Source organism: Aspergillus pseudotamarii, assembly GCF_009193445.1.
Source record: "Aspergillus pseudotamarii strain CBS 117625 unplaced genomic scaffold BDV38scaffold_22, whole genome shotgun sequence".
In the NCBI taxonomy this organism is placed as follows: Eukaryota; Fungi; Ascomycota; class Eurotiomycetes; order Eurotiales; family Aspergillaceae; genus Aspergillus; species Aspergillus pseudotamarii.
The window spans coordinates 50,340-63,583 of record NW_022475036.1 but is presented as its reverse complement, the minus strand read 5'-3'; the positions used below and the strand labels follow the sequence as shown (position 1 = coordinate 63,583).

At 47.6% G+C, this 13,244-nt stretch overlaps 4 protein-coding genes across 4 annotated transcripts; 2 read left to right on the top strand and 2 right to left on the bottom strand.

Annotated features, from left to right (window-relative positions):
* Positions 1 to 928: 928 nt before the first annotated feature.
* On the top strand, positions 929 to 2,068 carry BDV38DRAFT_282188 (class II aldolase/adducin domain protein; the record flags this gene model as incomplete). Its single annotated transcript, XM_032059738.1, has 5 exons — positions 929 to 1,196; positions 1,253 to 1,513; positions 1,579 to 1,711; positions 1,773 to 1,941; positions 1,994 to 2,068. 5 exons carry the CDS (start codon positions 929 to 931, stop codon positions 2,066 to 2,068), a joined length of 906 nt encoding a protein of 301 aa, XP_031914245.1.
* Positions 2,069 to 2,508: 440 nt separating this feature from the next.
* Positions 2,509 to 4,139, bottom strand: BDV38DRAFT_282187 (aldehyde dehydrogenase domain-containing protein; the record flags this gene model as incomplete). The annotated part of the gene is made up of 3 exons (XM_032059737.1): positions 2,509 to 3,686; positions 3,752 to 3,951; positions 4,015 to 4,139. 3 exons carry the CDS (start codon positions 4,137 to 4,139, stop codon positions 2,509 to 2,511), a joined length of 1,503 nt encoding a protein of 500 aa, XP_031914244.1.
* Positions 4,140 to 4,678: 539 nt separating this feature from the next.
* On the top strand, positions 4,679 to 5,584 carry BDV38DRAFT_282186 (dihydrodipicolinate synthase family protein; the record flags this gene model as incomplete). Its single annotated transcript, XM_032059736.1, has 1 exon — positions 4,679 to 5,584. The coding sequence occupies one exon, from the start codon at positions 4,679 to 4,681 to the stop codon at positions 5,582 to 5,584; it is 906 nt and encodes a 301-aa protein (XP_031914243.1).
* A 249-nt stretch (positions 5,585 to 5,833) lies between these two features.
* On the bottom strand, positions 5,834 to 8,155 carry BDV38DRAFT_292364 (Zn(II)2Cys6 transcription factor; the record flags this gene model as incomplete). The annotated part of the gene is made up of 3 exons (XM_032061998.1): positions 5,834 to 6,880; positions 6,938 to 7,839; positions 7,903 to 8,155. The coding sequence occupies 3 exons, from the start codon at positions 8,153 to 8,155 to the stop codon at positions 5,834 to 5,836; spliced, it is 2,202 nt and encodes a 733-aa protein (XP_031914242.1).
* Between the last annotated feature and the right edge of the window lie 5,089 nt (positions 8,156 to 13,244).

Here is a 13,244-nt window from a genome sequence, read left to right as displayed (position 1 = left end):
TATTCCTATATTAGCTTGGTTTACTAACATGATCGCTTGCAAGCCTGGATACAAACAACCCCACGGGAATTCACCACTTCATCACCTTCAGTTACAAGTCCCATCCATATGTCACTTGTTACTACAAACCGCACGTGGTGCCGGTCCCAGCCCGGGAGCTAGAAGAGCCAGACGTGAAGGAGTTTCCACCGTAGGAATATCCCAGAATTCTGTAATTAGACGTAGATTGTCTATCCATGGCGTCATCTTAATATCAAATCAACCGTTACATATTCCCTAACTTGTACTGGTCCACACACATTTACATGTCAGTGGAGAGCATTTGCCACTCCTTGGTCATGACCGCCCGTCCCATTCCGCTAATTAATAAATTACCCGTTCATGAGTAGTTATGTATGTTAGTGAACCGAGATCTAGTGTCGGGAATTGTTTAGAGGAAATAGTAAGATCACGAAGCGTGCCGACTCCTTTCTACTCTACCAGCAAGCTTCAATAATCTGGCGAAGGTGCAGCTCGCGTAGAACCATCACAATATATTGTCGATATCAACAGGACAAATTACCAACAAGGTCAGGGCTGAGACTGGTTAGGTTTGCCAATGAAGGATGAGAAAAATAGAATGTTGGATCAAACTCTTGGCATAAATTGCGGGGTGACTCTTAAATGATATTAGGGCAGACCCCACTCAGCCGATAAAGAAGGCAAGCAACTCCGACGAAGGCAAGTAATCAATCGGACTTGCCAACCGTTTGAAGTGCGCCTTCTATGAACATCGCTCCCACCACCGCTTGGATGCGGAGGACAAAGAGATGTAGACACCATAGCGTCAATCACATAATAAGGTAGTGTTGAAATACAGCATGCATCCCGGACGACGTACTCTCACGCACATCATCCACTTTCATACCACTAAAGTTACTTTACAAGAATGTCTACAACAACAGCAACCGCCATTGACACACAGCCAACGGTGCTTCGCGCCGAGCAAATTGATACACCTAGCGCAGAGAGCGACCGTGCCTTCCAGGCACTTGCTCGAGGTGACCGGCAAGGTGTGCTGAAGCTCCGAGGTATCCCTACCTTCACCGATTTGCATGCAAAGCGGCAATGGATCCGTCAACACATGGCGGCGGTGTTTCGCTTTTTTGGAAAGCAAGGATGGGGAGAAGGGGTGTCCGGGCATATCTCTGTACGAGGTACGACACAGTTATGCTGTAATCAAGGAGAATCAATGTGGACTAAATGACCACAGACCCCATCGTATCGGACCACTTTTGGATGAACCCATTCGCGACGCATTTCAGCCTGATCAAAGCATCTGATCTGGTCCTGGTTGACAGTCGTGGATACGTGGTGGAAGGTGGTAACCAGGCTATGATCAACGAGGCGGGCTTTATGATCCATTCTGAAGTCCACCGTGCGCGACCGGAGGTTATGGCTGTGGCCCACACTCACAGTATTTACGGAAAGACGTGGAGTAGCTTCGGTAAGCCGATTGAGATGCTCACACAAGGTTTGTATTCTATCCCCAGGCATATTTGTTTGCCAATAGCCCTGGCTAAATATCGACTGCTGTAGATGCGTGCAACTTCTATGGTAAGCTCAGTGTGTATGAGGACCATGGGGGAATTGCCCTTGCCGAAGACGAAGGGAGGGCTATCGCGAACGCCCTTGGAAAGACAAGTATGGCTGCAATCCTGCAGAACCACGGGTGAGATTACACATGTTCTGACCTATCATTATAGGAGTGGAGCTGACGACCAGTGAAATAGTCTGATTACGCTTGGCTCTACGGTTGATGAGGCAGGATTCCTTTTCTACAGCTTGGAAAAGGCCTGTCACTCTCAGTTGCTAGCAGAGGCTGCCGCTGCCAATGGAATTCCCAAGAAGATCATTCCCCATGATGTCGCTCAATTCACGGCTGACTCCGTTCAAACCCCGGTAGGACCTCAGATGATCATCAGCGACAATCTCTGGCTAATGAAGTGCATAGAACAATTTTTATCTGGAGTTCCAGCCCGAATTTGACTTGGTGGTTGCAGAGTCTAAGGGAGAGGTGCTTGAGTGAATCAAAACCAGGATTTCGCACTTTGTTTCGTTCCCATTGTTACGACGCGACCCAAATACACATTAAATTATATCATACGTTGTGCAATGTAAGAAGATTTAGTTTTTATTCTATGAATTGTGCTTTGTTTCCGTGCTCCATTACTCTGAAGGGGCATTCATGCCTATGTGGCACGATGTAGACGAATCTCACATTTGAAGCTCTTGATCCATCTGTAGACCTACTTTACACTATCTAGCATTCGAATATGTTTGGATACTATAACACAGATTTTGTATTCCAAACTGACATGGAAATATAAGGGTCTTATAAATATATCCTTGGCATTAATCCTAATCCATGTAATCCAATATGACCTGGAGCCGTTCTGCTATGACTCAAAATGGTTCCAATTAAATTCACGGTAATTCTAAGCTATACACCATCATCAAATATCCACATCAGAGATCATTACCCATATTTACATGAACCGCTTTGATCTGAGTGTACGCCTCCAAACCCGCCTGGCCGAGCTCCCGGCCCACTCCGCTAGCCTTGTAGCCCCCAAAAGGAACCCTATGGTCGCTGTCCTGACTACTATTCAGCCAGACAGTGCCAGCTTCAATTTCTGCAGCGACACGATGACCACGGCGCAGGTTCATTGTAAAGACCGCTGCCCCCAGACCATACAGAGTATCGTTTGCATACTCGATAGCATCCTCTTCCGTCTCGAAGGGAACAACCACAGCAACAGGACCAAAGATCTCATCCCTATAAATCTGCATCGAGGGCGTGACATTGGTGAAAGTGGTTGGCTGGACGAAGAACCCCTTACCATCCGGAGACGCGAATGCCTCACCTCCCGTCTCGACTGTGGCTCCTTCCTGCTTGCCCAAATTGATATAATGCAACACTCGATCATACTGGGCGCGAGTTACTTGGGGACCCTGGAATGTAGTCGCGGACCATTGATCCCCAATGACGGATGCTGTCCGAACACGCTCTTTGAAGAGGGAAAGGAACCGGTCGTAGATACTGCGCTGCACGAAGATCCGGGAGGTGGCTGTGCAGATCTGTCCCTGGTTCGACATTATACCGGCATGAGACCATTTGACCGCCTGATCGAGGTCGGCATCCTCGAAAATAAGCAATGGGGACTTTCCACCAGTTTCCAGCGTGATTTCTTTCAGGGAGCCACTAGCTGACTTCATAATCTGGCCACCGGTAGTTGTAGATCCCGTGAAGGCAATTTTATCAACCAGGGGATGTTGAACGAGAGAGGCGCCGGCCTCACGACCATATCCGTTGATGATATTGACCACTCCTGGAGGGAATCCTGCGTCCCGAATAAGAGTGGCGAGGAGGAGAACACTCAGTGGTGTTTGTTCCGCTGCCTTGAGCACGACAGTATTACCACAAGCCAAGGCAGGCCCGAGTTTCCATGCAGCCATTGCCAGAGGGAAGTTCCAGGGGATGATCTGGCCAACCACGCCGACGGGTTGACGCAGAGTGTATGCAAACTTCTCAGGCGTGGTTTCGATGGTCTGCCCGAAGTTCTTATCGGCCCAGCCGCCGTAGTACCGGAATGTACCAATGGAGTCGGGCAGATCATCCTCCATGGCGAGTTGATATGTTTTGCCTACATGACAGTATGTGTTAGAAGTGTTCCACCCTGGTATGCATAGAGAGTGTGTAGGTGCATACCATTGTCCCATGCATCAATGCTAGCAAATAGTTCTTTCTTCTCTTCAATCAGCTCTGAAAGACGGACGAGTAGCCTTCCCCGTTCGGTTGCGGGAAGTTTCTTCCACGATGGTGCCTTTAAAGCTGCCTTCGCTGCGCGAACGGCACGATCAACATCATCCACGGTGGCCGCATGCACGGATGTGATTTCTAACTCGGTTCTAAATGAACAAGGATAATTAGATATAGCTATCTCAACTGACCCATGTCATGGAAGCACTCACGCAGGGTCTAGTGTCGAGATAGTCTCTCCTGATCCCCTGACAAACTCGTTGTTGATAAAGAGCCCTCTGGGTTGGATATAGCTATGACCGTTTGGAGTGGTCAGATTCACGAAAAGATCAGCCATGGTGGAAGGATACTCGTAACGTTATCTCAAATTGATTTACTTGACTGAGATAAAATTGTCCTCCGACATACGCTCTATATACTATCGTCGTCGGACCATGTCCTCGGAATCCCCTTCTCTTTCCGCGTGATCATCCTCTTACGTAGGTAAGCCCCGATATGGTGTGCCTAATTTAAAGCCAAAGGTAAGTGTGTATAATTTCATAGAACCACATGTTGTTCCAGACACCCGGTTGCCTTCCTGTTTGAAAGTCCAGTACGGATCCACATTCCGCACGGACGTTGCTTGCCTTCCCGCTTCGGCGGAGCAGGGCTTTGGGTTGCGGGGAAATTGTCGAGAAGTATCATGACTTCCAGATCTTTGCGACATAATTGTGTATATGTTGCAAAGTAAGTGGGTCGAAGATGACATCGCAACAAGATATAAAAGAGTCTATACCCTGTGTCCAAGTTCGCTAACAACAACTACTACTATTACCACCACTACTAGTACTAGTACTATTCGGATTCTGTTCCATTCACAAACCCTATCCATTCAAGATGACCCGAACAACTCCTGTCCAGTTAACTGGCATTCTCACAGCGTTGATTACGCCTTTCACCGACGATGGCAGCAGCATCGATGCAGCTCGCCTAAAGGCACACATTGATCGCCAATTCGATGCCGGCATTCACGGTCTCGTTCCGGGGGGCAGCACCGGCGAGTTCACCACGCTCACAACGGAAGAGCGCAAACAGCTGGTCGAGCTCACAGTCAAGTATACCGCGGGGCGTGGTCCCATTATTGCCGGTGTAGGGAGCACCAAGTCCTCCGAAGCCATCGAGCTGGCAGTGCACGCTGCCCAAGCCGGAGCCGACGCCGTCATGGTAGTTCCCCCATTCTACGACCCGGTCAACTACGAGCAGCTCCAGGAACTCCTAAGCGAGATCCATCAGGCCTCTAAGCTTCCCATCCTCTACTATAACATTCCTGCCGCCAGTGGCTTGACTCTCAGCCCAGAGCAAATTGCTGGCCTGAGCAACGTTGGCGTGAAGTGGTTCAAGGATACATCCGGCAATGCTCCGGACTTCACTGAGCTTGTCTTCCATTACGGAAACCAGATCAAGGCCATGAATGGTTGGGATACTTTGACTTTCTATGGTATCGCGGCGGGTAATGAGGCAGTTATCTGGGGAGCCGCTAACTTCATCCCGGAGCTGGCGGTGGAGCTGTGGAATGCTTTGGCAGTGAAGAATGACCTTCGACGGGGACGGGAGATCTGGGCTAGTATCTGGCCGATTACCAAATTCCTTGAATCTCAGAGCTATTCCGCCGCGGTGAAGACTGGAGTCGAGCTTAGAGGATTGAAGACTGGGGGGCTACGAAAGCCGTTTGCTCTTCTCAAGGAGGAACATCGGGTGGAATTGCACAAACTGCTATTGAATGCGCAGGTAAAGATTAACTAGGTCAAATGTAGAACGAAGGTATGGTCATAAGACCTTAACTAGATATTGTCAGCATTGATTAATACTATCGCACTTCTCTAAATGAACTGAACCAGAGTGGCTAGATGATAAGTGAATAGTGAATACACCGGGAACGATCAACAAAATAGAGGTATTAGTTTCCTATTTGTGGCATTTAGTTTGGACCCTATTCCTGCCAATCATGCTGTAAATGAATATTAATGCTCGCTATGATAATTCAAGAATGTATTAAAAGAGAAGCAACCACTGCAAATTCTGTCGAGAATAATCCATCCAACTAAAGGACATAGGCCCACCAGGCAGTGCTGGCCGTGTACATCTCGGTCCCTGTTCCCTTCGCTTCCAAACCTCCTCCATAATCTGCCGAGCAGTGATGTATGAGATAAATCCACTCCGCTCCCTGGCCTTTTCCAGCCACTGGACAATAGCTTCCCGCTCTGCGCGACCGATGGCTTCACAGCCAGCCATGAACGCTGGCCATGCAGTTCCAGGCCCCACCAATTCGTGTTGAGCAAGGGCGGCGTCCCATTTATGCAGCTCTTCAATTATGTGAGACACATAGCCCTGCAGAATACATGGGTTTAGCTGTCTGACCCGCCGGTAGAAATATATAGCCAGGGCGGAGTTGAGAGCCTGCCACATGTGGGCTTTGGGCTCTCCAAGCGACCGGGGGGCCGGCTTCCGGGAGGTGAAAGAGCAGATCATGTTCTCGAGGTAGTGAGATCGTCGGTGGAGAGCCAGGTGCTTTTCTGCGCTCATGGTGCAGGTTCCCAAATTTACCTGGTCCATGACATTTGCGAGGCGAGCTGTCTGCGAGAGAAGACCCAACCATGTCTCTGAGATGCCGTTGACGGCTGTATGTAGTTCTTCGGGGACGTTTCGTGAGTCCACGAGATGGATATCGCCGAGAATAGTTTGGGAGTCTTTTGGATCGTCAATATTTAGATCGTTGTCACCATCAGTAGGAACTACGCGCAGGAAATCATCCAGGCCTCGGCTGCCGTCGTAGGGAGGAATGGTGGCGTGACGCTGCGCTAGTCTGTTCATCTCCTCTAGGTCCAGACGACAGGACCACAGTGCCTTGCACGGAGCCGAATGTGGGATTTGATTGTGGATGACCAGTGTGCTTTCGGTCAGTATTCGGATCCAGGTATACTGATGATGAAGGAGCCGGGCTCGGCGTGATAGCTTTGGTTTGATTAAACCTCGTAATCGGATTAAATATTCCATGTTAATGAGATGGCACCGGGTATCCTTATGATTTTGAGACAATATCTAGACCCGGTAATGAGCGGTGTGGCATGAGCGAGATAGCAGAGAAAGAATGCTTACAGAATATGTTGCAAGGCCCAAGATAGCCATCAACTGCTCCTTATACTTGGCTTTCTGAGGCCCCTGCAACTCCAACTCAAGTGACTTGTTCATATGAGCTTGCGCCTCACTATAGGCGACGATGGTCAAGTGCTCCCAGTATTCACCCTGCTTGCCTGGAGCGTAATGTGGATTCATCCCTAGATGATAAGAGGCACAGGCAAGAATCGCGTAGAGATTTGCAAGATTGGCATGCTTTATGGCAAACTGCTTCATGTAGGTAAGCTGGTCAAGGGTTATCATTGCAGATGGGATATTCAAAATGTTCCAAATCGACTTCTGTGTCATTGGCACCCAGACGATTTGGGCCACAACATGCTCATGAAAGTGGCCCAACAATAATCTTGCCTCGGATAGAATATCAGGGCTCCCCATCGTACATCGGAGCGTCGGTAATTCATGCCGAGGGGATGGGTCCTGAATGCCATTCAACGGTATCTGTGGTCTAGTTGGCGACATCAAATCTGTTGAACTGACGCCATAGCCCGAAGGAGGGGGTGTTAGCATCCATCGTTCAGCAGCAGGGTCCAGATTGAATATGTCCTCCCATTGCAAGTAGTTGTCTAGGCTTCCGAGCACGTCCTCTCCGACCGACAGCTCAGCGAATGGTGCACTATCCGTTACGCGTGGGTCTCCCTCTAAAGTTGATTCGATAGGGAGTCGAGTCTCTAGGTCTTTATTACCAGTGAATGCCTCTGAGCCGCCAACTAGGTTCAATACCGCAAACGGTCCGATAGATATTTCACCGTCAGGCTGTTCCTCAAGATCTCTTGACTGAGTGTCGATCTCAGCGAGGTTGTGATCGATGGACTGGGAGGCAAGCCCGCTCACCAGTTCTGAGCTCATTTTCTCTCTTTGGTTTTCTTTTTCACTCTTCTCAGTGAACTGTCTTGCTCGCAAGTGTTGGAGGAGCGAACAGTACTAACCCGTGTACAAATGGCGGCGTACATTAGGGCCCAAGCTGGCTTCTAGGAGACCATCGGGATCTGTTGATGAACAGCCGATCCATTGTATCTCTAAGCCGAAGCCATCGCAGGTCACATCGGCCAACCTGCAAGCCTTGCATACTGGACGTGTTTGGTCGCATTTTACATGCCGCCTCCTGCACGTCTTACACGCACCAAGAGACTGCGTGCGACGGTTGAACGTTTTCTTCTTGAGGTCCTTGAAGTTAGTCATAATGTTTAAGTTGTGAATATGATGACATTGACTAGCACCTGTGGTCTATACAGAATGGTATCTGTCTATATCTCACCGATTCGCGATGTCCGGAAACACCTTCCTGAATAAATTCGAAGTGCGGGGAACAAAAAATGGTATCAAGTGGCGCTCGGGGTCTGATAAGGGCTTTGGGACATCCACCCAAGGGCCAGAACAAATGAAATCAAGGTACTCCTTCCTCATATACTCGATCAGAATGTCTTCTGCATTGTAATCTTATTCTTCTTCCCCAGGTATGTGATGACCGTATCCGGTACTGATTTGGGTACATTATCTACTTTTAACACCCAGTTTCAGGCCTCCGTATACTAGATTGGATATATATTCTCTACTTTACTTTATATACTACTCTAGTAATCTAAGCGGTTCACAGTGTAGATGCTATGTGCTGGGTAGTAGGCGCTTTAATTATAGAAATATATGGACTATAAGTAAAAGCCAATCGACCTCAAGATATTCAGTTCCCAACTGGTCAATTGGATCCCTTGAACACTGTTCTGTGCGACTTTGGGTCCCGTTATATTTATATAATAGATCATAGACTAGCCCTCCTTGTAGGTACTCATTTCTCCTCACCAATGGTAGGAGTGGCACTACTGGTGATCCATCCACTATATCTTACAGCTTGGAGCAAGGTAAAGACAATCTTCCATCAGTCTTCCGCCGAGGCCGTATCATGGGTCCATCGTAACATGTCAGACCTCGATCGGTAGCTGTTGGACTGCATAGCTTTGATCATTACAAGTAGAAATCCCGGGCCAATCGTAGATTCTTCTAGAACGCTGCATTGTGTCATCGAAGACAGCTGTAGTGTCTCCATTATCGCCGTCATAGTCTGATTACGTTCCACCGTCTCTGCAGAGGATCATTATAGCGAAGGCGCCTGTCTTATTATTTATCGTTTATACTCTGTAGTGGCTCACCGCAAGAATCAAACTCGCCTGAGCAGCCAGACATTAAGAAACCAGCAAGCAGAGCGAAACACATAATCGCGATAAACGCCAAGTCCCCCCACTCCGCCTTTCTCGCGATTAAATGGTTGGTTTACCATCCGGGAGACCACGTCTGATATCTAGCACTTAAACGCAACCGACCATTTATGCTTCAAAGTCCAACAGCCATTGTTATCCAGTAGCCTCTCATCGTCTTTACAGTTCCCGTCACTATAAGAAGCCACTACCCCGTACATAGTCAGTAAGACCCTTGTGTAAGGTAAAACGAGGGCCTTACAATAGCAGCTGCTTTCGCGGCTGTCAAGGATTTCAACCCCATGAGTATCGGCATGTAGGCCCAAGCATTTGCCTCTGCTATATTGGCGTTCTTCGCCGCCCTTGCCATTACAGCTGCCGGTCGCGTGCCACTTCAGCTTAATATCCCACGATTCGAGCTGCTCAGAACGAGGCTCAGAAGGGACCCCAGGATGAGCAATGGCCCCGGGCAGAAGAAGCGAGAGCACTGCCAAAAGACTTATATACTACCTTGAAACCTCAGCCACTGCGCTTTTCCCGGTCATCGTAGTGTTATGTAGCTGATATGATACTATCCGCTATGTTTAGATAGCTAATTGGGGACATGCGAGTATTTTTTACCTTTTGTGTTAGTAGGAGAATGTTCAGCAGTCCGGCATCTTTATAAGCAACACAAAAAATATAATGATATAGCAGTCTCCCTCAGTTCACAAAATATAGTTTCTCGGTATTCATAGTATTCCCGTGACGACACGGGATATTTAGCCCCCTTTATAAATGTAGATCACTCTTGGCCGCTGGACTAATGCTAGGAACAAGATCTTGACTGGACCGCGACTTTGTTTAAAGGCTGCCCTACCGAGAGGGTAACATTCTAGAGAGGCTTAGCGACATATACCTGTACGTAAAAGCCTAGCTACCCCGGTCGTTGACCCGCATGTGACTATTGAGCAGCCACCAAGACGAGAGGATCAAGTGGTGCCGATGAAGTAAAACATAGTACAAGCCCTAAATCTTCACATGCCACTGCTGTTGCTTGAGCTGCCAAAACGTGTCGTTTTTTCCGTCAAGATAACTCTCAGGTTATGCAAAAGCTAAGACTTAGAACTAAAGGCTCTAACAAAGCAGGAGGGTGGAGAATGGAGATGGAGACTCAACGACGACAAGAAGGCTTTCCGTGTGCAGGATACCCGCTAATACAGACTACTCTTTACCCTTTTGCTGCTTACTTCCAGGATGGATTACTCAATGGCATCTTATTCCTCTGTTGAACCGAGTTCATCTATACCTTTTCTCTGTTACTGAAACTCCCTTTCGACCCGCTTGCGTTATGAGCCAGCCAGGTTATAAACTAAATGCTATCCATTCTAAAGGGTCTCTAACGAGCTGTTATATCTAATTCGAGGAGACTTGCAGCTTTTCTTACTCCGTTGCTGATTGTATTGCCTGGAGAAAAAGGCTTTTAGACAATGTACGGTCTTTGAGCCTGCCAGGCAGTAAAAGTTCTCTACAAATTATATTTACTATTATATTAGAAAATACCGAGGCGCACGAGCAGTGAGTAACCAAGGAATAAGACCAATTCAATACTTTATACTATTCCTACCAATCTAAGTCCTGTCTAATATTTTCTGGGTGCGGGTACTGTATTGCTCTATTGGAGCCTCGACTTTGTCCGCAAACACGATTGGCGTTTGCTGGGAAGGCTCGAGTGCTGATAGCCTAGAGTTCACTGGAGAGCGCCACTTTTCTTTAGCAATGAAGCTCCATCATGTTTAGCCCTTCACACAACAAGATTGTATAAATCAAACTTTAGGAGTCCCTTGTATGATCGCACCAGTGACACTTGTAGGGGGCTGTTGTGGCGGACTATCCCCTTACTATTCTGGTCATTATATTCTATGTGATCTCAAGGTATCTCATTGAATCCCAAGCAGGAGAATATTCCATGACGACTTTCACTGTGGGCAATGCACTACGTAGACAGCACCTCGATTGAAGGAGATACCTTCATGTAGACCCGGTCACCCTACCTGTGAAGGGTCCTACTTGACTAGAAGAAAGAGCCCACAAACAATAGGACATTCTTCGACTATATAATCTCCCCTCCTTTCTTACTGAACCTTTCGCTTTTCGCCTTCTTCCTATCAGCATCCCAACTATTTAGGGAACCGGGGAAACTTGATCTAACACCAATTGCAAGCCGTTCCCAGGCCTCATAGTATGCGAGTCAACCTGACCTTTCCTTGTGTCATCTATGAGCAGTGCGACCCTTCTAACAACTTATTGCTCTTTCCAGCGATAAGCTCTTGGAGAGGCCTGCCAATCGTCTGACCTATAGTGCTATGATTGAATTTTCTTGGTCTGATCGGTTAGATCATTTTTACCCACGCTTAACACAGCCCAGCTGTAGAAAAAGCGTGCCCTACTTATACAATACGTGCGGCAGACAGACGGAGCACCACAACGATAATTTGGTGGACCATCAATCATATTCCATGCGTAAGGCATAACAAATGGTGGTCCCAGAGAGCCCTTACCATCGCTTTTTTTTGATTTCATCTGATTTCATCAATGTTTATATCAATTTGTTAAATAAGGCGAGACTCCACGAAGTCGTTGTCAGTTACTCGCAGGCCAGTCTCCGCGTGAAGCAGAGCCGACTAGTTCTGACCCACTTATCTACTGTTTTCTGCGTCTAATCGTTTTCTATTGACTTTCATCAATTGCCATCACTCGTCTACCGCAGTCAAATAGCCTAATAATGGCCTAATAACCAAAAAAAGCACTGCCTCATTGACACAACAGGCACATGACCTCCAGCGTTTCAGGCAACTAGGCAAATAAGAGCCTACTAAGCAATTTGATCACGAGACCTGCTTATATATCGATTATATCACAAACACCTATCAGGAGCCCGATCATAAGCAGCAGTTTTTATATCCCCCGGATTGGGATATATAGCCACCAGAGTTCGATACATGGGAACCGATTAAGAATCTGGAAGGAGCAGAAGAAGCAATTGAAGAGTACGAGAATAGAGTAAATACAGCGGGGTATGAAGTAAGGCGAAAGAAACGACAATCTCTCACTTGGTGTTGCTATTTCTCGCTTTCGATCCGACTGCCTCAACACTTCCACTTCTTGACTCTATTTCCATCCTCATACTTGATCCTTTAACGCTTGACTATCGATTCCCTGAACATCTTACTTGTGTCCTTGAAGCATGCAAAATTTCTTATCTTCATTCTCAGCCACCATGGTAAACGCCCATCTCCTAGCACCTGGCACGCTTGAATGGGAGCAGTTTCAACGAGAACCGTATAGGTTGGTGTTGGAACGCGTAGCAAGAGTTTTGCATTGCGCCAATCAAGCCGTGGGCTCAGACATCACCCACAGGCCATGGAACAGTGATAGAAGACGTTGCATTCACATCCCACAGCATCTTTATTCTTATAGTGTCTCAAAACAATGGCAATCTCCGATCTTACCAGATAGCCGATTCAACCGCGCTTTTGCAAGTTCCTTTTCTTTACGAGACGATGAGGATTCTTTTGCAGCGGCTGAAGTTTAGTTAAGTTACGCGCGCTAGAGATTGACTCGGTCCAGCCTCTGTAGACTGAGCGTTGATAGGGGCATGGATGCTTTTCTGAGACGATTCTCCACACCCCTTAGGATCTTAGGTAAGTGACCATCTAAGCGAAGTCCCAAAGAAAGTCGAGTACATAATTTCCCCAGTAATTATCTTCGGCCATTGCGGATGAACCTACAATAGGAAATACAAGTTGTGTCCCCAGAGCTTCTCTGCATGGATATTTGTCCACGTCCGACCCTAGGGCACTCCTGTGCTTCCAATCACCCCTGTTTCGCTTTATAAACAATCTACATCTATGTCCACTCTCTTGTAAGCTGCCCTACCCGTTTCCAAGTTTCCCATGGCTGTGATTACCTCATGTCGGCGCCTGCTCTATGTGGATGCTCACATGTCCCATCTCCTCTTGAAACAACCCTCCCAAGAGGATACTTGTTATAAAAAGAGCACTATGATGATCTGGTTCTATGGTATTTTACATCCCACT